This window comes from Micromesistius poutassou (assembly GCF_964030765.1).
Source record: "Micromesistius poutassou genome assembly, chromosome: 7".
NCBI classification, from domain to species: Eukaryota; Metazoa; Chordata; class Actinopteri; order Gadiformes; family Gadidae; genus Micromesistius; species Micromesistius poutassou.
The window spans coordinates 160,197-187,155 of NC_140277.1; the positions used below are offsets into that span (position 1 = coordinate 160,197).

Consider the following 26,959-nt stretch of genomic DNA (forward strand, 5'->3'; position numbering starts at 1 on the left):
TAAATTTGGCGAGGGTTTCTCGATTGTTCCGGTGTTTGATGGCGGTCTGTCGAAGTTAGCGGGGTCTTGAGTGATATTAAATGTGATGTTGTGGTATTCACTGGACCCTTGATTTGGTCATTTGGTTTTAAAGTGCAAATCATTATTCACACCCACGAAATGGGACTATAGAGTAAGGGGATTATAAAGTTGAAATATGCAGGAAATTAGCATGCAAATTGACTCTGTAGTTCACGAGCAAAAGAGCATTACATCCTACAATGGGAAAAATATGAAATATTCTCCAATGCATCAAAGACAAACCATTTTATGTGCAAGTGGCTGACACTCTAAACTCCACACAACCTTCCTCCTGTTTCATCACAATACTTTTTTTACCCGGGTATTCATCCTTGGAGCTCATCAAATCTTGACCTCAAAATCCCCCCCCAACCAGTGAAACTGAAAAGCCCTCATCTCTCCACCCGGCCATCTGCGAGACGTTTTGCCTCATAAACCTGTAAACAAACAACAAGCTAATGTTCTGCTGGCCATTGTGAGGTCCTGAAACCCCCTTCAGATGAAGTGGGGCCACAGCAGGACAGAAGAGTGATAAACAGCCGACTGAGACGGTGAACAAAGTGAGGGTGCTTGACCATCTGTGTCCGGCATAATTAGTCCTCCTTTATAAACAAGTCGAGGCAGAAATGGTTCTTTCACCATCACTTTGATTTAGGGGCCGATACGACCGGGGCCAGTTCTTGGCTGGTGTTGTTGTTGTTGTTGTTGTTGTTGTTGTTGTTGTTATGAAGGCGTGTCTCAAGGATGTCCTGACGTCCCGGTCACGGTTTAGTGGTCCATTAGTGACGGGCCGAGCATGTCATATCATCTAACCCCCGTCCACAGGAGTCTTAATTACTAATCATCATTACTTCCATCACAAGTCAATACTCCTGCAGTGGTTCCTGCTAATGCAGACCGTCTGCAGACCTGCGGTAATGACAGGATTGATGAGAGAACTATATATATATATATATATATATATATATATATATATATGTATGTATTTATTTTTAAATGGAAATATCTGCTCATAAATGGAAATATCCGCTAAGGGTTTATTTTTAGAATGCATACGATGTTCTAATAAGGAATCATGTGGTCATGTAAGGGTCATGTATAACGTATACGGGGTTATCATAATGTATGCAGGCCGCTGGAGCCTGAAGGCCGTCTGTAAAGTGTTGTCAGTGAAACAGAAGGGCAGTTTGTTGCACCAGCCTCCTAGGGCCGGAGGCTCGTAAAGCGTCCTTCGGTTCCTATCAAACCAATTCATTACCAGTCAGTCACACAAACAGGGATGTGACCAGCACCCTATGGTGTCAACCATATGGTGCTATTAACCGTCATGAATAATGCCCTCATTAGGTGAGAGAGTGACCTAATGCAGTCGGCACTGTATGCTGTCAGTCACACTCACCTTTTTTTATAAAAAAAGAAAAGAAACTAATAAAGAGAGTCCATCTTCACTGTTAAGGATCAAAAGGAGGATCTGTTAAGGATCTTTAATGTTTGACGTTTGTGTGTGAGGGGCTCCCCTGAGGTCCTCTGCTCTGATTGACAGATCAGGGAGGTAACATGTCCGATCAATCAATCAATTAATCAATAACCTTTATTTTCCCTGGAGAGACACTGAGGTTTCCCTCATTTCCAGTGACGACGAGCATACACTAAACACTAAAACACTGAAATGTGAAGCTGGACCCACAACTGACCTTTGCAAACCACATCAAGCATCTGTACAAAACCTGCTTTCTCCGTATCAAGAACATTTCTAAACTCTGCCCCTTCCTCATTTTCTCTGACGCAGAGAAACTCGTCCACGCCTTAATCTCCTCCAAGCTTGATTACTGCAACAGCCTGCTCATCGCTATACCCAATAAACACCTTCAGAGACTGCGCTGCCCGAACTCTGATGAAAACCCGCAAATACGACCACATCACCCCCATTCTTTATGACCTCCCCTGGCTCCTAGCCTGGTCCTACCAGAGTCTCGTACTTCATTTCATTTGCACAGAGAGTCTGGCCACTCTCCATTGACAAACGTTAACTCACTTGAAGGCGGGCGTCTGTTGGAGTTTAAAACTATTAGATCTGCCCCAGTGCCGCTCTGGATCTGCCATAACCAATCGCTGACGTTTGACTACAACTCAAACTAGCGCACGAAATCAACGTCAACGTTCTCAGCCACTCCCTCTGTTCACTGATTGGACGGCCAAAAAATTGGCAGCAGAATATACCGCAAACCCAGACCTAGCACTGAAGGGAAATGAAAATTGAGCGGAAGTACGGAGGCGGGCGGAGCCAGGCTAGCTGGCTCCCCATAACCTCAAGAATTAAATACGAGATAGCCCTCGTCACCCACCTTTGCATCTACAGCAACGCCCCGATATACCTCAAAGACCTCCTTCCCCCTCACTCATCCACCCGTAACCTCCTCCATCAGCCCCGCACAAGACTTCGCACCACGGGAGACGGAGCCTTCCGCTCCGCTGGCCCTCACATCTGGAACTCCCTCCCTGAACATCTGCGAAAACCCCGGTCTGCGGACACTTTTAAAAAAGGGCTTAAAAAGGGGCCTGTTCAGGCAGGCGTTCTTGTTCAGGCAAGAACGTTGTCCTTAGATTTTTCATAATTCAATCTGCACTTCAACTCCTCTTTCAGCTGTTTTTATTAATGCATTTCATCACTGGATTTTAATGTGTTGTTGCCCTTAGTGTTTTGTTATTTCGTTTTTTCGGTTTCTGTAGCACTTTGATTTTCTGAAAAGTGCTTAAAATGTATTATTATTATTATTATTGTTAACGTGTGTGTGGGTGTGTGTGTGTGTGGCGGGCGCCTGTCCGACCATGCATTAAAATGCTCCTGGAAACAACAATTTCAGAGGTAAGTGGTTCCTCCTCGCGTTGCCGAGGCAACAAGCATGTCCCTGGCGAGAAGGACTAAAGTGTGTTTGTTTGAATTTGTAATTAGACATCGTCAGCGTCTCCGACGAGCCCAACGAGGGCGTACGCAGAGCTCAAGACAAGACAGAGAGTTGATGTGTTTTGGCTTCACAGGATACAAGATGTGCTTCGTCTCTTTCCTCCAGTTACCAACTTTGTTGCCATGGTGCTTTCTGTGATGAACCCATATGGTAGACTGGCTGGCTGACTGCCAAGTTAATAACATAACTGTATGGTGAATAGCCCAGAAAAGCAACAGTTGTGGAGGTCATTTTAGACGTACCCACCCTCTCATCTGGCCTCTGCTTTCATAACCGCCCGTGGATATGTTGCATCGCCTTACCCATAAAACCATTAGCAATTAACAGGCTCAGGCTCGGATCGTTACCTGTGAAGTTGTGTTTCATGCATGCCAATTTCAAGCGGCCCATCTGCAAAGCAGAGTCGAGCAGACTTAACCATATAATTCATCATCCCCTGCTGGAAGTGGGTTTATGTGTATGCTTGTGCAAGATGGATGAACAACACCGGTGTGCGTCTTGCGCGGAGGAGACGACATTAAGATGTTGGTCTCGGAGCCGGGGCACAGGGGCGTCTCCCCGGCTCAAACCGTAAGTGTCTGGCACCGCAGATGGACCAGGCCGCTCTCCACGTGCTCGTCTCAGTCATGCCGCGGCCGTGTCTTTCTTTCAGTCGATTTCGTTATGCACTTGTTTCTTTATGATCGCTCTCTCTCTCATTTCTTCCTCTGTTTACATCCCTTTTCAGTCAAGGTATGTGTTCCTTTAGCTTGAACGTGAACGGAACATTCCATCCTTGTCTTGACGTATGTTTTGTTTGATCAATTATTTCCCGTCTCTCTTGATACGTGAAGCGCTCTTGAAATCTGTGTAATTTCTTCTTGTAGTTCTTCTCATTCTCAGGGTCATTATGAATGGTGTTTACCTTGACTGCTCCCATTGTAGTGGTGGTTGAAGCCATGCACTGCTAGTATTTCAGTGAATGCGATTGATGAGTGTTATTGTTAGCATTGTTCTGGTGGCCTTAAAAGGACATGTAGCTCAAAGACAGCTCAGTCCTCCTGTGTTTCAAGTCCCCCATTCATGTAAGACCCCAATAACCCCTGCTATAGGAATGGGTTTAGCACCCCATTAATAACCAGACAACTTTCCTCAAACAACGTTTAATCAATTAAAACCTTTGCTTAAAGCTAGGGTAAGCAATTTATTTCTGAAGCATTTTCTGTCAACATATTTATGGAAATTCTCTCTGCAGCCTGAGAGCAAATCAATAAATCAATTGCTCAGCCGGTCCGGGGGAGTTGCTGGAAATGAGTGGAGGCTGGAAATGAGGTCTTAGGGACAATTTATCCTTTGTTTATTTTATTGAAAATGACCTCCCCCTGCTGGCACTTTTATGTTTGTTTGAGATGCCTCCTGGAACTCAATACAGGGAACCAGGCTGTGAGGCCTGAGTGGGGACCGCGTTAGAAAAACGCCAGCCAGAGTCGAGAGCGATATCGTTTTTTTTGACCACGATAAACACGATACACACAAATAGGAATACGATCACGAATAAGAACAACTAATACGTATGGCCTGCGAATTACATATAGAGATAAAAGCTTGAATATAATACATATTGTTTACATTTACACTGAAACCCACATACACCCTTAGGATAATATATTTTTGTTACAGTTAGAAGGACAATAGATCCTATTTTCGTTGCGATTATATTTGATTTGATTCGACCGGATTGCGCGTTTGGAATAACTCGCGCTGCATCTTGAATAAGGTAGGACGAGCTGCCGACAGCTGCTGAAATCTATCTTATGCTGGTTTTTCAAAATGACCTACCCTAGGTTTGAAGGAGAACCAATGTGTGTGGATTGGTTTGCATTAGATGCCTCCCTCTCATCCAACCTGTGTTAGCCAGCATCTAGCATGCTGGGTAACACAGGCTATTGCACGCTTCGCCTCCTATCAAGCAGTGCTGCGACACACCTGTCCTGCGCTTATTGAAACTGGAATAAAGGGGTTTTACCTGGCAACCCTGCCCCAATGAACCAAAGCACCTCAAAGCGTTGGTTAACACCACGGTCAGGGGCCGGCTGGTTCTTAAAGGACGGCAGTTGTTGTTTTATTATACTATTTATTTGAAAATTGAACTATAATAATAATAATATTCTTTGTCGTTTATCTCAGAGTATTCTTGGATGGCGCAGTCCTATTATTTTCTGCTTCTCTTGAGAGACGGCACAGAGCCTGGACCGGAAACTGCAAGGGGCGGGGTAAGGGCTTGACTCCGTCTCCTTCCAGCGATATTCTACATCAGTGAACTGGTGAACTATTCAGTAAACTGAACAGTTTGAGTGGATGAAGCTCTCAGAGGTCTTCTTTTGAAAGTTTCCTCCTGATGGCCGACTTTGTTTTAGCCAATCACACGCAGAATGTTGAGGTCTTGTTATCATTACGACCACATTAACACAAATGCAAAAACACATTCATTTTGAAACAAGGAAATGTAGATCCTGAAACATCTCTATATTGACATTTAGCACAAATGAAAAGCCACGAGTTCCCTCGAATGTGAATGATTCTTTAGATGTAATGTATCCCTGTTTCTGATTCCAGCAATGTAACAGTATGGGTAAAAAGCATTAAAGTAAAGTATTTTACTATGTTTAGCTTTCTGCCACCACCTCTTCCCTTCACTATGTTTAATTTACTGCTTGTTATTTTCACATTTGTATTTTGAAGGTTACGTTTTTTTTCTCATCTTTAACAAATACAATAAATACATGAATTGTTTCTGTGAATATTCTGTGGCCAAATGGATACGACCAGAGAACATGAACAGAATGAGCTCTGTGTTTTTGGCCCCTGTCATCCAGGAAGTAAACAGAAACAAAACTCCCACCACATTTAGCTAACTGCTTAACCTCAAAGAGTCACACTAATAGGATAAACCATTTGCACTAACCAAACAAACATGGATGCCAGCACCATAACTTAGAGACCTTTTAGTACTCATAACAGATGATTCATGGAGGTTATACAAAAAACAAGACTATAATTTGTTGTTCTCGATTGTATACACACAAAAAATTGAACTATGCACACAATTCTGAAAACCCGAAGCTCGTGTTTCAACAACAAGACTCCAGACTGCTAAACTCTAAGCACAATTCCATTGTTTTCAGGCATATAGAAATTCTAAATCACATTTTTGCAAAACTCTAAGCACAAATCTCATAATTGAGCACACTTGGTTCACCTGGAAAACACTGGCCTTCCAAACGCCACACTTAATTACCAATTGGTCTCACTCTCTTCTCACCTGTCCTCAACTGGCAAAACACTTCACTCGTGTCCGAGCATAAGAGAGGCCTAGGTGAGCTCTACTGTGTTGTAGATGAGCTCCTCTGGCCTGATCAGGATCGGAGGTGGGATACAGACTGATTTACATGTAGATCTGTTTCACCGCATTTATATTCTTATTTTTATTTTTTGTTGGCCTACGAAAAGCTTTTTTTGCAGTCAGTTCAGCTGAACATTTTTACTTTTTTTATTACAGTAACAAATAAATATTTGCTTTGTTACCTTTTTTGTACTTGTGCACTGATTTGACAGTCTAAACATTTTCTTACTGTAGTGTTTTTCATTTTACTTGAGTGATAGTACTGAGTTTTGCCAAAATAGGTAACATTGGTGTATTCTCAGAACAATGTTGCAGTATCAACTATAGTTACAGTTATAGTTAACTATAGTACAGCATGACTCTATTCACAGTATTGTATTACAGTCTTTATACTGTATGTACCACATAATTGCAACTTTAAAAAAAGGAAGCTATTTCTAAACAATTGTATACATTTGAATATGTAACATGACCTCATGAAGCCAAAACATATGTAACTAGTATGTGAAGTGTTTTGAATTGATCACACCAGTGTTAAATTGATGCTCTCTAAGAGATATTCATATTATAGCTCTGTTTATCGTTTTGGTGGAAAAAACACAGTTTTGAGAAGAGAGAACATGGTTTTGAGTGCAGTGTTTCATTTTCAAAAAGATTTGTGGAGTTTTGGCAAAATGGTGAACCCTTTTCAGTTTTGAGAAATTCAGCTACAGTTTCAGAAAACGTGTTTAAACGATTGAGAAAAACGGTACTATTATATTAACATAATTTAGTTTATCTTCTGAGCCTACAAACACCATGCCCTTCCCATACAGACTTTTGGAGTACACCAATAAGTGCGTAAGAGCCCACAGTCAGAGGCTCAATGAGACGCTACCGTTTAGGCCAGAACAACACAAGGCCACACGGAGAGGGACTCGACTGGCTTAGGCCAGCCTACAGCGAGCACTGGGGAGCGTGGTGGAGACCGGACCGGTGTGTTCAGAGCTCTGAAGCTCTCGTGGAGGGTGTTCGGATGAATCAGAGACAGAGAAACATCGTTTATGATAATTCTACACATCAAAAGGCACTTAAGTGTGCCCCTTGCAGATGCTGTCCCTTAAACCTTTGATAAATGGCACACAACAATGACAAAGCGTTGTCATAGAAACTCTGGATGGATATTGCAGTTATAATTTCCCTAGACGTGAAGATTACAAGATTGTGAGCAAGAGTGAGAGAGAGTGAGAGAGGTTGTTAGAGAGTGAGAGAGAGAAAGGGAGTGAGAGAGAAGAGGGTGAGAACAAGAGGGCGAGAGAGAGGGAGAGGGAAAGAGAGAGAGCTAGAGAAAGGGAAAAAGAGGGCTATAGAGGAGGAGAGGAAGAGCGAGAGCGTGCGCGCATGAGAGAGAGAGAGAGAGAGAGAGAGAGGAAATAAGAATCTCATTATTAATCAAACCTCGGCTGGTTGGGTTTAATGAGGTAGGCCGGGCCTCACTGGTCCTTTCCTCTCATCCCTCTGCGAGAGGGATGATTCAAAACCTCTCATCTCCCCCACTTTTGCCAACACAGCAAGACAGACGGAGTGCCATAAAAGACATCGTATATGTATGTGAGCATACTGATACAGAGGGGCGTGTGTGTGCGTGTGTGTGTACACATACATAGACACACACACACACACACACACACACACACACATACACGTACATACTCTCAGACACACACACCACACACATGCACACACACACACACACACACTACATGGCTCTCAATTGGATTTCTTTCATGGCTCTCACTACATGGCTCTCTCTCTCTCTCTCTCTCTCTCTCTCTCTCTCTCTCTCTCTCTCTCTCTCTCTCTCTCTCTCTCTCTCTCTCTCTCTCTCTCGAGCATCATAGAAGAACTTCTAGCAGGTCAGGAAAACCAGTTTGACAGGAGATGACGGTAGCAGAGAATATAAAGAGACATTTATGGATTACCAATTGTCATTTTAATCACACGTATAGTATGTCTCTTCACATAAACCTTTAAACGTACACATAGTGCATTCCTCTCACCACATGAAATGAGCTCAGGAACCCACAAGTGGCCCAGTGAAGGATGGAGGAGACAAAGCGGGTCCTCTGGACCTGTCCCCTTTGGACAGGTCTCAAAATGCAGCCTGGCCAGCCCCAGGCTAACGTTACTCACCATGTACGCCTCCACTCGCTCGTCTCCCGGCACAGCAGCGCGTGCTGGGGTGGTGACCTGACCCCGGCACCAAATAGCTCTGTCAATTTTGAACATTTAGCAGCTCCCACCTCCAGAGACTTTTAAAGACCGGGTAAACCAAATTCAGTATTTTTCTTCTTATCATATTAATTAGGCCTTAAATGTGTCCCTCAAAACATGTAAAAAATATTTTTCCCATTCATCATTTCCTTGAGGAGCTAGGCCTCAGAGAATGTTCTGTGTGCAGGTTTAAAATGGGCGGGTCTACATCGATGACCGCGTTACGTAAAGCGGTCATACTCACATAAACCCGCCCCCTTTTCAGCTTTGAGATTGGGAGGGGCTGGACCTCTCCGGTGATGGGCGTGGTTTCCTGGCCTGCAGCGCACACGCCCCCACCGTCCTGAGCCTGGGATTACTGCTCATTTTTCATCAACTTTGAAGCATAATTTTATATACTTCGCGATTTTTTTAGTCCTTCAAATTTGGCAGGGTGGTTAATAATATATTTTCCTGTGGTATTATAAACTCAAAACCCATAATTATTCTTGGTTTACCCGGTCTTTAAGTCGCAGTTTTTCAGCGCCACCCGGGGCGTTTCTTACGCTTATCCATTTTCAGCTCCGTCCCGCGACTCCGGCCCATGCCATAAGGTCCCGCCCACCCTGGGTTGTGTTGTGATTGACAGCACTGTCAGGGCTCTCTGAGCCTGTCAGCCCACGATTGATTGACAGTGACAAACATGGACCAATAATATGTGTCGATGCTGGCAACACACTGCTAGCCCTCTGTAGCCAATTGGCTGGCCCAATTGGAGGGAATTTAGAGAGAGAGAGAAAAAAAATATGCCAGGCCCGTATGCCAGATGGCCAGTCCACCTCTGCACCACACACACACACACACACACACACACACACACACACACACACACACACACACACACACACACGCATGTCTGTGTCACATAGTGTGAGACGTCTCCCTAGAAACAGGATGACTAAACAACTCCCATAAGAGACAGAGAGAGGGAGAGGGACAGTGAGGGAGAGACAGGGAGACAGTGAGAGAGAGAGACAGTGAGACAGTGAGGGAGACAGGGAGACAGTGAGGGAGAGACAGGGAGACAGTGAGGGAGAGACAGGGAGAGACAGGGAGACAGTGAGGGAGCGGGACAGTGAGAGAGAGACAGTGAGGGAGAGACAGGGAGACAGTGAGGGAGAGACAGTGAGAAAAGAGAGAGGGAGAGGGACAGTGAGAGAGAGACAGTGAGAGAGAGAGAGGGAGCGGGACAGTGAGAGAGAGACAGTGTGAGAGAGAGACAGTGAGACAAATACTACTAATATCAAGACAAACTTGGACCGGATAGGTTTTTAGACGCACACACAAACACATGCGGACGTGACGTTGACATGACCTGTACAGACTATCTTTGTTGGGCTTCCTCCCCCCATCCCCTAGTGACTGGCAGCCCCCGTCTAGCCAAGTACAAGAAGAGTTACCACCTCATATACTGGGCAGCACATACGATAAGGTAGAACTAAATCATCTACAGATACAGTTCACTAAGAAGAGACATACAACGATGTGAGGCAGCAAAAAGGCGGGAAATGTTCACACACAAACACAAACTCACAAACGATTATGACCTATAATGACCACAATATTTACCACCAATAGTACTAATTGTTTCGATTCAGGGCTGTTGATATCCAAGGCAATAAACTATCGATCACGCTTGTTCAATTACACTAAGACAGTAATTGACTGAAAAAAAATTGACCTTAAAATCAATGTTAATTTATCTTCCAACTCGCATACACACAAACACACACACGCACAAATTGTATCCACGTATTCCATCCCACTCACACACCAGAACAAACATATGCAATCATAGCCACACTTATGTACTATCTCTTTCTCTCTTTCTCCCCCTCTCTGTCTCTCTCCCTCTGTCTCTCTATTTCTCTCTCTCTCTCTCACTCTCTTTCTATCCCTCTGTCTCTCTCTCTCTCTCCTCCTCCCACCCCCTCTCTCTCTGTTCCTCAATTGATATTTCCATCAGCACTGTGGTTGAGTTGGGTTAACAGGCTGTGAACTGAATTATCCCGAGCCACGGGAGACGGGAGTGGAGTGTAGATTAAACCTCTTAAGATCAGCCATCCCTCCTTCTCTGGCCCCGCCTCTGCTGTTTTTAATTCAGGCACAACAGCGAAGAAGACTGAATGAAAAATAGTGCCCGAGCGCCGAAAGAGTTTGGAACAGTGTTGCTTGGAAACACGGCCGTGACGTTCCCTCTCCTACGTTACGTGTGCGTCTGGCCTTGAGGACGTTTACTCCTGTCGTAGGGCGTAAGACCATCAAATAGGTTTGCATTTCTGTGCTGATCAATGGCCACTTCTGTTAAAGCTGTTATTTTATTTTTAAACCACGTTCATGGCCAAAGATATTTTCGTGCACACTCACACAAAACACTAGCCTGGAAATCCAGACTCACATCTACAAAGCTGTAGGGTCTGGCAACGAGTAATGAAAATGGCCCAACTCGAGGGGCGGCCCCAAGCATGCATTTGAAAATATCACTGCACGCAATTGGATAAAACTATGACCAATCAGAAGAATACAAGGGGTGACGTATCCAGACCAGCGGAGCTAACCAATAGACTCTTGCTGTATCCGGTCGGTAAAACAGCAACGATTTTGGCCCGCATATATCAGATACACCGATGTGATTGGTTAATGTTCTGGGCCAGGGCAATCAGGGAGTGAGTATTTTGCTCGTTCCCAGAGTGACTCGCTGAGCAAATTCAAATTGTGCTCTCGCGAGAACTCTGGATTTCCAGGGTAACAACCCTGGAAACCCATCCCTTCGGATCTGTCAATATCTTTGTCACTCAAGCCACTCACTAATTACACATCATTTTTGAAGGGGAGGACAGCATAATTGACAGCATACTTGAACAATCATGTCAGAATAGCAAATCTGTCAGAGACAAAATGACAGATGGGACAGTCAGTGTGATTGAAAGACAAAAAGACGCCGCGCAACTGTCTATCATGATGAATGGATGAATGGAAAAGGAATCCTCCGTTCTGAGTGCATTAGTTTTGTTCATCCCGTTCTTCATCTCGTCTCTCTCTCCCCGCTCTCAGTCTCTTCCGCTCTAATAATTGCTCCCGAATATCGAATTGTTTTGTTTATTTTGCCTCCAAAATAGAAGCCCCATCCAAGTACTCCATGTTTTGTCCTGCACTATTTGAGTTTGGCGGTTTGGTAAGGGCCTCCCGGGCCGCGGTAACAAGCCCACGCTCCTGATTCTCAAGTGCTTATTGCCTGAGAGGCAGCAGAAGATGTTGACTGATGCTGGGGTTGTGTAGTTTTCACTCATGGGTTGGGAGTGCGCACACACACACACACACACACACACGTGCACAAACAAACCCATGCACACGCACGCATGCACGCACACACTCAAACACACGCACACATCCACACGCACCAGTGTGATTACTTGTTTCTTTGTAAGATCCCATTCTATTTCATTTCCGTTTTTGGTATGAGGTTTTTTTTTATAGTGATAAATAAACCTCACGTGACTATCTCTTTTTGGACCAGACATATACGTCTATACTCTGTTAGTTTGATTGTTCCTAACCCTGACCCTGGCCTCTTCTGACCACGCAAAGCGTTTGAGGGGTCTGCCTCTAGCCTCTATATCTGCCTCTGTGTTTCTCCTCCTTGGCAACAACAACTCCATTCCAGTTCTTCTCCTTGTCCTGCTCCCGGCTGTATAAGCTTTTCCCTGTGGACTGTTCAATGTCACCACAGCACAGCTCACAGGAGGTATGGGAATGCCAGACCAGCTGCCATCCTGTAACACTCAGCAGCCGCCACTAGAATGGGCTGCGGCCGTCATTGAGACACATGCTTTACTGGTTAAGCTACTCACTGAGAACCACTGTTTTGTTCGGTAGTCCTGTATTTCAGGGTCGCTGATTTCAGTTTTTGTTTGAGATAACTACAATGACACTGATTCACGACCACACACACACACACACACACGCGCACACACACACACACACACAAACACAAACAGACATAGAAAAACACTCATGTTTACGCTTAGCGACCCCTGTGTACACGCTCGCAAGAACATGAGGTATAATATACACACACACATTCAAAACTCATAGAAATGAGCAGGGGCAACACACACAGGCACACAGATACACGCATGAATGATTGAGACAATTATATGTGCAGGTGGTTGAGTGGTCCAGAGCCAGTTCAAGAGCAGAGCACCACAGTGCATTTCATCCAAATAGCACAAATAATCTCACATTCGTCCAATAGAACATCGAGTATGTGGGGGGAAAAAAGTCATTTTTGTCCTTTTTCTGTCTGACTCCATGGGGTTTCTCATAAAACACCACAGAGGAAGGAGAGCGTACGGACCATACACCTCATGCCCCCCCCCCTCCACCACACTCAATCCCAGGAGAAGAAGAGCTCTGAAAGCCAGTAATGGTCCAGGCTTGTTTGTGTTGCTCTGTGTATCCTAGCATGAGAGGATGCACCCCCGGTTGACCTCTATATGTCCCCACGTAAGCAGGTGCTACGGGAACGCTGGAGTGTTACCATAAGGCTTTACAGTAAGCTGTGTTACCATAAGGCTTTACAGTAAGCTGTGTTACCATAAGGCTTTACAGTAAGCTGTGTTACCATAAGGCTTTACAGTAAGCTGTGTTACCATAAGGCTTTACAGTAAGCTGTAAGCTTTACAATAAGCTCTGGCCATCTATTTAATGTTTCAAACAATTCATAAAAATAATAATAATGAAAAGCCATGAGCAGAATTGAGGTGGATAAGCTGGATAAGCAAACGGTCTTCCTTTATTTTTTTTTATCATTCCATTATTTTACAGAACAAAGCATTTGCTTACATAGGGCCTCATGCTAACATAGGGCCTCAGGTAGAGAACTCTTTGGTCTCAGTTAATTCTGGTGTGGGGCTGACATAAGACCAACTGAAGGAATTGAAAGGGATACAGAATAGAGGTAGTATTTTAGGTAGCTTAGAAAATGTCAAAATGGGTGGTGTGTGCTACTGCATGCATAAAAATACGGTGTACGCTAGGGAATGGCTTGTATCACAGATCAGCCGTTACAAAAACACACAGCTGTTGTAATGAACCGCGCCACATCTTAGCTTTGAAAATTTAAACAGGTCAGATTCTAAAGATTCCTCTTCTTTTAGGTGTTCTAAAGATTTTTTTTTCTTTTAGGTGTAATTGGTACTTGGCTCGCAAACGAATGGCGGGGCAAAGGGGGTAGACACACTTACAATGTTTCCATGGTAACAGAAAGCAAAGTCAATAGTGAGCTATCCCCTACGGAACCCATTTGTTCCTGTCGAGCTGAAATAGATTTTTCTTGATAAGCAGGCAGGATTCTGGTCTTGTTTTGTTTGCGAAGAAGTTTGCCTGACGTAAGTGCAGCGCCCGGAGCCAGAGGGAGGGGAGGCTGGGTTGGAGGAAATGCTTTATGGCCCTAATGTTGTCATTACCCACACGGGAAGAGAAAAAACATCTCTCACCCACTGCTGTCTCTATTCAATCTATCAAGATGGCATTCACTGCCCTCACTGTAAGTGGGGGCAAGAGAGCGCAAGACTACATTTACATTTTCTAGTAAATATCCTTTTTGCTAATTTGCTAAATGGAAAAGCTATCTCTCTCTGTTCTGACAACAGGGTGAAAGAAGATTCAGGGACAAATAGAAGAGGTCCTATAATATAACATTATATACAAATTATATAAACCTTGTTTATACTATATATCTATATAATTACTAGTCAATTTAAAAAGCAATTTCTATAAATTCTCCTTGGACCTAGAGATATCTCCCTTCCTCTCTGTAACAGAAAGGTGTTTTTAATTTCCATTTCCACTGTGGCATATACTGAGAGGCCAGGCCAATCGACTGTTGTTTTGTTGCGTAGATTCCTTTACCTGTCTGGCAGCCTTGCCTGCAGCCTCGCAGACAAGTCCACTTTACCCAGAGTGTATTGCAAATAAACATGGACAATCCTAAACTCTCCACGATGGTCACGCCCCCTCAACTTTGTTTCCTTTGTTGTTACTACTCACGGTGTGAAACTTTCCCTATAAATCATGTACACCCTTTGTCTAATTGAATGTATGCTTGGTACATTTCTGCCTATATTTTCCCATGATCATGCTCTAAAATGAAATCAAGTACCTTGCTGTCCAAAATGTCCTTAAAATAAGTTATTCTTCCTCAAAGAGTGAGACAGAATAGGACAGATAGAAAAAGGGCTGGGGATCGGCATTAAAAGCTATACACAACATTAGGTCTAACAGAGCCTGTAATAAAGCAACTATTCTGCAGTGAGTCCATATTTTCTTCTTTTTTTTTTATCACTGATACAAGATTATTTATTTCCAGGGGGAGAAACATACATTTCCCTTTATTTCCCTTAAGTCTCATTAGTCAAACTCATGGAGCGGGAAGTTTGTTGTGTTGCAAGGCATCAATCCACGCAAGGCTCTACACAGGCCTGCACAGCTCCAAGCATCACTGCCTGCGTGCCAAATGGGATTCTAAGAAAAATGTTCAGGTGAAGGGCTTGGCAAAAAATATCAATAATGGCTGTGGTTGAATACTACCACAGACTACAGGAAGAGCATTAATGGCCAGGCGATCCATCAAAAGATCCATCAAGTGCACCAGTCAGACCGATCTACCTCAAACACATCACAGAGCATAACATGCTCTATTTCATCTTCCAACGGCGAATTAGCTTTCAGCGTGTGTTTGGTTTGAGGAACTGGTGTCCCCATGGAATATGAATAGTCCATGATGGATTCAGCTGGCTTGGATCATGTATTTCAAAGAGCAGGGATTTCTGGGGCCAGGCGCTCTCGGTGAAGGTTTTAATTACTCAGCATCACCATTAAATTAACTCACAATGTTGAATCGATGACGAAAGAGGATCCAAAATCAATTGGATTTCTTTTATAATGACCTGAAATCAACGACTCTGTCTTCAACGACTCTGCCGGCCCCTGGCTCCATCCCCCACCGTTCAGTGGTGGCCTTCGGAAATGTTGGTGGCACGGGAATGTCGGACCCTCAGGGATCGGTCGGAGACCTACGCCATTCCCTCTGCCCTACTCTCTCGACCCACCCCCCCTTGTTAGCGGGTTGTAACTTTCATCGTCGTTAGTTTCTTTGAAAACGAAGCGCTCTACTCCAAGTCATCGCTCACTCCAACGGATTAACAGGTTGTTGCCTTTAAACCAGAGAATGGCCGTATTGCTGATATATATACGGCAACATGATTATAGATGTATCTAGAATTGTACTTTAACCCCTTTCTAATGCTTCTATGGACACTTCGTCAATCATGGGTAATCATGCAAGTCATGCTGGTGCAATCATAAACACGGCTACAGTGTTTTCCTTCACATTGATTTATTACCTTTGTAAAGACATCAATAGCTACACACCCAGCACAACGCCACGACTACACGAAGTGTGGTAAGAACAAGGTCAATACAGTTGTTTATTTCTCTTATATTGAGTACAATACACCAGAAAGGAGTACAAGACATCTCTTCAAAATGACCTTTGGGAAATTAGGTTATACTCGTTCGTATCCAAACAGTAGAGGTGGAACTCTGAAGTGTCTCCTCAAATCAAATGGCGTCCTATTTTCAAAGAATCTTTTTTGTGTAAAATGTGCGATGGGAAGTGCGGGCCTCTGTTGTGGACCCTCAGCTTTCTGCCGAGAACTGTTAACAGCATAGCTCTTCAGAGAGAGATCGTTCTCATCTCAGAGACGTGATGCCAAAGGCCAAAGTGAAAACACACCTACATTATTCATAGTCCACGTTATCTCCCCCGAAAATATGTTGTCAGAGGGGTTGCTTGGAAAGGGAAAGTATATTCTCAGAATAGGTGAACAAATAAAAAGCTGTGAGATTCACAAGCACTGGTCAGGGCTTGCACCAGAGCTGTTGCCCTATATGAAAACTTTCAGACAGTCACAGGGGTAAGCAGTAGGCTAGCGTGAAAGCCGTTTAGTCTTTCTTGTTTCTATAGTTTCTATTCCCCTCCTCACACAATCGTTTTCCTTTGTCAACTCTGAATCTGCTTATATGACAGCCCATCTGTCGCCGATACTCAACTGATTGCTCCCTGCGGATGTCCCAGCGATGTGCACACAAGCGTATCTTCATGCTTTGGCTCTGGCTTGCTCTTTACTGAAAACAGCGATCCAAGAGGAATTCTCGCTGGTCTCTGGCTGTGATTGAGCCTGTGCTGGTGGATTGCATTTTTATGGCCCTTTTCTAGTCAGGAACTTTAACAATGTCTCACATCCATTTATAGACACACACAAATACACACACACACACACACACACACACATACACACACACACACACACACACAATACACTCCTGGTGTCCCAGACTCTGTGAGTCTTGGGCCACATCCACAATTATGTTTTTGCTATAAGACAAACAAAACCCTTGACTACCAGTCAGGGCCGCCGCTCCCCATACGCAGAGTACGCAGAGCGCGTAGGGCCCCAAGTACCTGCCCCTAAAATTACGGTTGCTAAAAAAATGTCATGATAATTATTACATTATATAATATATAAATGAGTTATGAACAGGCCCACCATGGTTATTTCTTAATTGTGTACCCTATCCCTCATCCTTTCTTAGCGCAGTTTTTCTAAACTGAAACTCAGTTGACCAACTTATGACAAATTATGCTTAGGGCCTCCAAAAGCTTAGCAGCGGGCCTGCTACCAGTGGTTAATCAAACACGGATACAGAATGACAGGTGTTGCTGAATTATTTGTTCATGCTTGCAGCTGTTAAGTTCATTACTTTCTAATGCTACTACTGCTTAAGCAACCAGCCGCAGAGGAGAACATCTAAAAGCCCAGGGCGCCTGGTCAGAAATGTGCTGCTGTCAGGTGATTTTCTTCCATTCCTTTTGATTGGTATCATATGTAATTTCTGCTGCTATGGGTCTCTATAGGACTCTCATCACAATAGAGTAGAGTAGAGTGTGATCTGTTATCTAGTGGGGAGCTGTTGTTGTTGTTGTAATGTTTAAATGTTACATTCTTTTTTAGAGCTGTTATGTTTAGTTAATTTTATTCAAATTATAGAAAGCAAGGTAAGCTAACGTTACAATAACTTGCTAACTTACCATTAGATTGACCATAGAGATGTAGCTAAAGTTGTGTGGCAAATTCAACCGTGGGATAGCCTAGCGCTGTTACCCATAGTCAAAAAAATCATACAAAGAATAAATACCAGCATCGTAGTAAACTGGATCGATGTTGAAACATCATCTACTGGATTACTGTTTCCTGTGTTTCCCAGAAAGTCTGGGGGTAGCGGGGACATGATGCCATTCACCAACTCAAATACAACCATGGATTCTCATGGTTTGAACATTGTTGGAAACATTTGGGATAATGTAAGAACACAACTCAATAAATTATATAACATCGCATTAAACTATCCAAAAATGATTAGTCCATTTTTGGATAGTTTAATGCGAAAATATTACATATTATATATCACACACTCGCACCTTTGAATTAGGTTAGACTTATTTAGGGCTGTCATATTAGTTAAGGTATAAACGGTTGTCTTAATAACGTTGACATGATAACTCTCCACATTATTGTTGTTTACTTTCATTTTTTTCCCAAGATGTTTTTTTTTTCATAACGTGAAACAATATTGAAGCCCATATCTGCAATCATGTCTGCCAGTCAGAGAGCAGTAGTGGGTCAATGGTTTGGTCACTACTAACCTCAACTCAAAGCTATCTCTCCTTGACGTAGGTGTCAGGGACAATAGACCACCACATGTGTTGGTTTGCCAAAATAATCAAACATAAATATTACAAAAGGAAAGGTAGATCCTAAAGGTTCTCACCTTTCTGATTCCTTTGTGCAACTTTTAAATAGGCCTATGATATTTTTTTATTTATATTGAAACTCTTTTCAACTTTTGAACTATTGAACTTCTTTCAACTTTTTTTCTATTGTATTGAATTGGTATGGGTGCTTGAAAATAAAAGATATACTATTATTATTGTTTCATCAATCATTTTTAGTCCTCTTACCTTAGATATTGTTAACTTGTCTGTTAGAGACAGTGGACAAACAATTACAAGTTCAAAGGGCTTCATAATTAGGCTTAATAGCCAGTATCCATTATAAGGTCCTGACTCTTGACTCACTCAATACACACTCACACGTTCAGTAGTGGGCGGCCTGCAACTTCAACTTTGGTAATTCACCAGTAAACCCACTGGAGAAGAAGTAGGTAGTGAATTTCATGGTGCAGATTCAATTTAATCACAATTCACATGTAAAATAAAATGTAGGACAACGTTGGGTCAAATAAGTTGCTTTAAAGGGATTTTAGGACAGCTGGGGGGCGTTGTTTGGTACGACCCAAAGCAGATTATTAAATTAGATTGTAATGGTATCAATGTATATGTAACTATAAGAAGACACTTTCTTAGCCTTCTTAGCTTTCTCTGTCAGAACATTCAGCATTTTTATTTGCCAAGATTTTGACATTTAGATCTGTGCATTGAAAATAACTTCCCATTTCATATTAGATTTGTTAGAGTCTTTCAAGTCACGTAATTTAACAGTTTAATGAGAGAATAATGCATTTATTAACAGATCTAAAATGCTCAGTAGAGAGTAGCTGAACCAATTGATAATTCCTAATGACAGTAGCACACACACACAAACACACAGGCAGTTGTCATATCAGTGTGAGCTCTATCACGGTGCACAGACTTAACTTGTACAGAGCATTTTTCAAATCCATCTCTGCACAGACTCTTCATACAAATCGAAACAAGGCTTGGACTGGATAACTGCCACTCCGGGATTCAAGAGTCCCTTTGTTGAGACTGCACAATAAAGTCTGAGTTTGTAAGAAGTCAAACATTTGAATGTAATTGTGTTCTGACCACAGTACCTTGGTCCATCTGTCACTTCTGCCGGTCCTTGATAGCCTAGTCCTAACTAGACCTTTGTACTCATTTCATTCATAACGATGGTCTAGAACTGCTATAGAGACAAACGACTGCTCACTTGAAGGCGGGTGCTGTTGAAGTTTAAAACCTATTGGCTCTGCCCAGTGCCACTCCGGATCTGCCTTAACCAATTGCTAATTGCTGGTCATGACGTATTTCTTCCTGCTGCTTCCTGGTATTCGTTTGACTACAACTGAAACTCGCGCACGACCTGTACGTCACTGTTCTCAGGCCGAGCCTCCTGTTCGCTGATTGGAGGGACAAACTTGAGGGAAAAGAAATCGTTCGACCATACAGCACTCCCAGACCGAAGTACTGAAGTGAAATGAAAATTGAGCGGAAGTACGGAGGCGGGTGGAACCAGGCTAGGTTCTTGATGAGTTTTCAACCAATTTTCTTTGAGAAACTATTGGTTTCTTTCTTGCCATCATGGCCGTGTTTGTTCAGAAAAGTTGAGTCATGCACTCGTTTTCTTGTTGCAGCCACTGAATTTCTTCGAGGCTTGTATGGTCACAGATTGTTCGCCCCATCTCTCACCAGTCAGCTTCTTTCCTCGGTGCACATATTGGAGGGACCACCTGATTTGACAATATCAGTATTGTTTGATGTTTCTTTCATTGTTTGATGATACAGTCAGTGGCGGTTTTAGCTACGGGCGATACAGGCAGCCGCCCGGGGCGGCATTACAGGGGGGGGGTGGCACGAGCAAACGAAAAAAAAAGATCTGCGCATTTTCTATTATCGATCATACTCCCCCCCCCCCCGTCAACAATTCCGTCAGACCGCGATCGCGTCAACAACTTTTTGCACGGAGGGGGTCTCGCCCGGGGCTCAATTCAATGTAGAACCGCTACTGGATACAGTGGACTGTCCCCATGTGTTAGACGGACTGAAACAATGTTTTTTACATGTGTCGAACATATAACTTCTTCTTTAAATCAGGTTTAATTAACTGAGGGTCTGTAACAGGTGTATCACGTTGAAATGTGATTGTTCATTCTGAATAGTATGCACTGCAACCCACCAACAAACTACCTGTGTTGCTTCTGAAGGTAACATTGTGTATTTTTTTTATTTAGCTCTGCCAAAGTGAAAGGACTACTGTGACTGTGATAGTCACAGTAGTGAAAGGACTTCTGTTGGCAAAGTGACCAAGTGGTGGCCAACAGAATTATTCTTCAGAATTTTCTTAAAAATATGTTCACTTGCTGTCCCTTACTATCGAGTGAAAGGAGTGATTTAGCAGCAGGTTGAACATTTTGCAAGGCATTGTATTCATGTACCACTCTCATAGGGGCTCAGCCCCCCTCAAGGTCTTCTCCTCTAACTGTGACCGCCTCATTTTTGAACAGCTATGGTTCCGGAAGAAAATTTCCAATTAATTTTCGCCGTTGACCTTTCATAACATTGTTACATAAAGAGTTTTAAGCCTACCTCGTCAAGGTAGTCGTGACTATAAAACATTTGATTCGGGGGAAAAAAGGAATTTGGAAAACGGAAGACAAAGCAAAGGTAAAAGTCTGTCTACATTATTTTTTGTGAAGGAATTACTCATCCCATAATCCCTTGCGAAATTTTTCGAATAGTTGTTAATACAAGTTATGTCATATATCTGTGTGTGTGTGTGTGTGTGTATGTGCTTGTTTGTGTGTGTGCATGTATAGTGTTTAATGTGTAATGCGTTGGTATCGACATGGTACGTTCCTTCGTTCCTGACTACACTGCGTGATAATGTTAACTGAGGGAATGGCACGGAGAGAGCGGAAGCGGCAGCTGCAGCGAATACATATTTAATGACACTGAACTATGTAAAACCATTTTTTTATATAAACGTAAGGTTGGGACCATTTTAAATATGTAACTTTATTGTCAAAGTTGAATGACATTAATGCTAGCCATATAATGTTAAATGTGACATTTTTTAATTGTAATATTCCCTAGCGATACATTTTTACTGTAATACTCTCACATAGCCATATCCAGTAGCACCAAGCATAGTTTAGAGGTAATTTCCCCTCCTAATCGCCTGAGGGCAGCACTGAACACATTTGACAAAGTTACAAAACATTTACACTAGGGGCAGCAACGGACACACAGAGGAAGTGAGAAAACCCAAAGAAGAACACCTGGGATACATAAACTCAGACTCCGCCTTTGGAGGACAGAATCTCTTGGGCGGCGTATCTTTTTGGATGTTATGCTTAGAGACGCTCCACGCGTGTTATTTACGATCCCTCTCCTTTTGTTTCATAGACGATAGATAATAGACCAATAACCTTAACCAAATAAAGTGAGTTAAAAGCGATCCTGTCTCGGCGGCCTTTCCTGGACCAAAATCCACAACATAAACTAATTAACGGTAAGCCAACGTCCTCTCTTCCTCCTCACCCGCCAGTGTTCTGCCAATTTCTGCTCCCTTGTCAGATTTTGCTACCTAGTGGTTCTGCGCATGCGCATAACGACACTATTGATCCGCGGTGTAGTATTGGTGTAAAATATACTTTTATATACTAACCCTATACTGTACCCCTTAACTCTCCAATAAAGACGTCATAATACAGTATCAGAGTCTATCAAATCATGCTACCCTATCAAAAAGTGCTACCTTATGTGTTTGGTAGCGTATTTAATCTGTTGAGCTATGAAACGATGCTCCCACTACAGAAACATGTTATTTTACACTACTACTCACTCCATGTACACTGTAAGAATATGGGGAGAATATTTTGATACTGTATTATAACGTCTTTATTGGAGATTTCAGGGGTACAGTATGTGTATTTTACACCAATACTCAATAGCGTCGTCATGCGCATGCGCAGAACCACTAGACTGGGTATCCCCACTCCCATCTGCCGGCGATTGGAATTCGCCCTGCACATGGGGATGGCAAGGAACATGTTTAATCCTCCTGTTTCCTATCCCGATCCGTTTGGCACCAATCACCAAGCTGGCTTTTTTAGCACTGGCGCGCTATTGGCTGGTTAAACACGATGACGACAGAGTCATCGTGATGTCTTGTAGAGTCATCTACAAGACATCGTTGATGCAGCTGTCGCTGCTGTTTTAAATGATTTCAGGGGCAAGTTTTCTATGAAAGCTGAGCAGAAACTTGCCCTGGAGCAATTCCTCCAAAGAAAGGGTGTATTTGCTTTACTGCCGACTGGTTTTGGTAAAAGTTTAATCTACCAGCTACGTCATCCGGATCGTTGGTCTGATTGGCTGAAGGACTGTCCAATTGCTTGCAGCCATTTGAACTACGCCCGCCTCTTGTGCAGGAGAAAATGACGGCACCCTTACCAGACAAACGTGCAATCTACGATTGGACTTGGTCTGGCAATAGCCAGGCTACAGAACCACTAGGTAGCAAAATCTGATGGGTAGCAGAAATTGACAGAACACCGGCGCTAGTCCTGGAGCTCTATATATAAATAATATCATATTATACATAGATATCTATATCATATAATATATATTATCACAGCCAAAATCCGATATTATGAATCTCAAACGACTGCGTCGGGTTCTCCAACGTCTCTGGTTCTTCCACTTCCACATCAATCTGAAGTAGACTGAACCGCGACATGAGAATGAGGGATTGTTGACCCCGATTGTCTCCCTCCTTTCTAGTCCAGTCATTTTATGAAAAAAGGTCAAACATTTGCAACAGAAGCAAACTCAAGTTGATTAGTTACATCAAGACAAACAAAAAATGTATTAAAGTTTTTTTTATTGTTTGTTAACATGGGCAAACGGTGCATAATTGAATTACACATGTGCTACTTTGCATTAATACCACAACAGATCTTAACATTGGGTAAAGCCAGGTGAAAATATATTGTTGACATCTTACAGTACAAGACTTAATGTTAAGGTTTGAATGGAACCCGTTTAGGCTACCCATGAGCATTTATACACAGAGGCAGGAAGAAGTACTTTAAACCAGCCTTTATTAATTAAACTAGGGGGGACAGAGCCTTGAGCCTTTTCAGTGGCAGCCACTAGACTCTGGAACTGCCTCCCCCTCCACATCCGTTCAGCTCAGTCTCTGAACGTTTTTAAGTCCCTTTTAAAGACCCACCTCTATTCACTTGCCTTTGGCTAGTGTCTCCCTTTATGTGCCCGTGTTTAGTTTTAAATGTTCTCTTTTTCTGCATTTCTTAATTTATTTTAACTATAGTCCCTTTTTGTTTTGTGCCTTTCTGTATTTACTAATTGCACTTTATTGTGAAGCACTTTGGTGCGGCTAAGCCGTCTGTAAATGCGCTATATAAATAAATTGACATTGACATTAATTATCATTGCAGAGATGGGGCTGGGTACATGGGACTGTTTCTGGGGGAGGAGGGAAGAACAGGAGATAAGGAGAATGCAGAAGACAAAAGCAAGGTGAAATAAAAAGTGGCTGGATCAAACAACCTTTTACCTGACAGCTTAGTGACAGTTGATTGACAGTTGAGTGGACCTTGAATGAATGACTGAATCTCTGCCCCTTATGGTGACATCTGTTTGCCTCTATAGTCTTTTACTGTAAGATGTCAACAAGATTCTACAAGACATTTTCACCTGGCTATACCCAATGTTGAGATTTTTTTATGTTCATTTCCATGCGGGATTTTCAAAAATATATATGTACACATCTGAGTTTGCTACTCAGTTTGCTAATCACTTGATGATGATCATTAAAGACAATCAACATGAATGAATGAATGACCTTATCTTATATTTTGTATTAGATAAAGTCGGAGAACCCGCAGGCAGAAAGGTGTTTTCTGTAGTGCTCTACAGCAGGCAAACAAATTTAAAAAAAAAATATATATATATATATATATTTTATTTTTTTTATTTTTTATTTGTTTCAGATTATAATTTTTTCTGCATCGAGACGGAATCATTCTAGAGAGAATCGCAATGCATCGAAGATTCGATTATTTTTCTCACCCCTAGTATTTAAGCAAATTAGCAAATACGTAATTAAATTATGCACCGTTTGCCCATGTTAACAAACAATTGTAATCCATTTTTTGTTTGTCTTAATGCAAGTAATCAACTCAGTAATTTTCATGGCGATATCTTAATGTTAAATTTTTTACCCTATTCATATGAGAAAAAGAATGAATAGGCATATGAAAAGGATATATTGGGATTCTTCAGGGCTATTGGGATTCTTCAGGGCTTTTTTTCCTTACTCAGGACCTATTGAGGATACAAAATCGGTTGAGTTTGCTTCTGTTGCAATTTGTTCTAGGTTGACCCCCATTTTTGCTTAAAATGAGAATGGACTATTCCCCCAATGGAAATACCAGACGTCAGAGAATCCGACGCAGTCTAGTCTTTTCACCAAATGCAAGCTTTACGCAAGCTTGCCTTATTGTGTTGCGTCTCATGCGCCATAACACCAACAGCAGAATGGTTATCCAAATAGCAAAGAAGTGTACAACACTTGCGTTACAGTGTATTCACACACACATGTGGCACTTGCACGGTCGTAGCTCATTGTCTCATTGGCGGGCCAAATTCTCTGGGCGGGCCAAGCAGAGAAAGGGGAGGTAACATGGCCCCGCGAGGTAGCTAACTTAAATTGTAGTGTATATTAAACTAACATTAGTCAAACGCATTTCTCTGATAGGGTTATGGTTATGGTTATGGTTACGGTTAGGGTTAGGGTTAGGGTTAGGAGTCAGCGTGCGAGTTTTCCTGACAGGCTGCCTGTCCAATCCGCTTGAGGCGGGACTTCTTCCGGATTCCGCCTACGAAAAACAGTGGCCTTCGGTTCGGCCTCCACAGTCTACGAAGGCCACACCTTCGCAGGCCCCTGAATGGAGACACAGCCTTGGGATACGTTGGGCATTTGAAGGAGTCTCCGAAATGGGACCGCCTTGACGCGCCGCTGTGACGCGATCGGTCTTCAAATGCAGCCTTCAAAGGACGTGTTGCCTGAATTGAGACGCAGCCGCGTGCGTTCCCTTGGGTCCTCCGCAATACACCAGCCAATTGTGACGATTGGCTGGAAAAACGAAGGCCATACATACTGTACATAGGCTACATACATACATACATACATACATACATACATACATACATACATACATACATACATACATACATACATACACATATATATATATATACAAACTGAGAATATTTCCATTTCAGTGAGAAGATGCAGATGTCTTATTTATACATTTTTTCGCGTGCACGAGGCAGAGCCCTGGAGATGTTGAGGCGGGGAGTACGAGTAATAAGAGTTTTTTTGACGGGCAGTTGACTTTTGCGCGAGAGCTGTTAACATACAGCCTATCGTAAAGCCCAAATGACACTGCCTTAGGAAATTCAACCACACGAAGACAAGGCAGCAACAGGTTGCTTCGAAACCTCAAAGTCAACGATACTTAGGTCTGTGCGTGTTTGAGTGTGTGCGTGTGTTTTTGGGTGTGTGTGCGTGCGTGCGTATGCGTGCGTGCGTGCATGTGTGTGTCCGTGGATGTGCACGCCATCGTGTGTGTCTGTGCGTGCGTAGTCACATGCATGCGCGCGCGCAAAAGGGGACACTATACCAATCGACGCGCGCGCTCAGGGTGCCGAAATCATAAAAGAACACTTGAGCGTGAGACAAACCGCGCTCCAACACACACACACACACACACACACACACACACACACACACACACACACACACACACACACACACACACACACACAAGACACTGAGTTGTGTGTTGCCCGGGTGTTTTAGTGTTCGACTTACCTAATGATGACATACATGACCAACACGTTGCCCACCAGCCCGACAACACACACGATGGAGTACAGCGCGGTGATGACAATCGCGATGATCACCGGAGTTGTGTCTCCGCCGTCGAAGTTGCCGGTGGCCGCGCGGTCCTGCTCACACCGCGCGTCCACAACCCCCGAGGTGTTGTTACCGTTCGTCTGGTTCCGACACAGCGTGCTGTTGAACAGCATGGCGGGACCGGAGAACCGACTCAGGTAAACAAAATCAGAACTGTTTCTGACTGTGTTCTCCATGGCCGCCGTGTGCCGCGGAACGGTCAAACGCGCCGTGGGGAAATATATATATGATGGAGTCAAAACCGAACAGCTGCTTCTTCACCGCGCGGCAATCCTTTAAACTCCCGCGTGCCGTAGTCGTCGCCTTAAAACGCGCGCAGAAATGTCTCGTGCGGTTGAGCGTAGTGACAGGCGGTGCACGCGCGCAGTACTCGGCGCGCGCTACGCTGC

The 26,959-nt window shown here is 43.2% G+C and overlaps 1 protein-coding gene across 1 annotated transcript in view; it reads right to left on the reverse strand.

The window, feature by feature from the left end:
• The window catches only part of oprm1 (opioid receptor, mu 1), a gene marked incomplete at both ends in the record, with an annotated part of 37,559 nt that extends 10,813 nt beyond the window's left edge, over positions 1 to 26,746 (reverse strand). The window contains one exon of the mRNA XM_084470129.1: positions 26,466 to 26,746. Coding sequence (XP_084326255.1) covers positions 26,466 to 26,746 — 281 coding nt within the window. The remainder of the gene's footprint in view (positions 1 to 26,465) is intronic.
• Between the last annotated feature and the right edge of the window lie 213 nt (positions 26,747 to 26,959).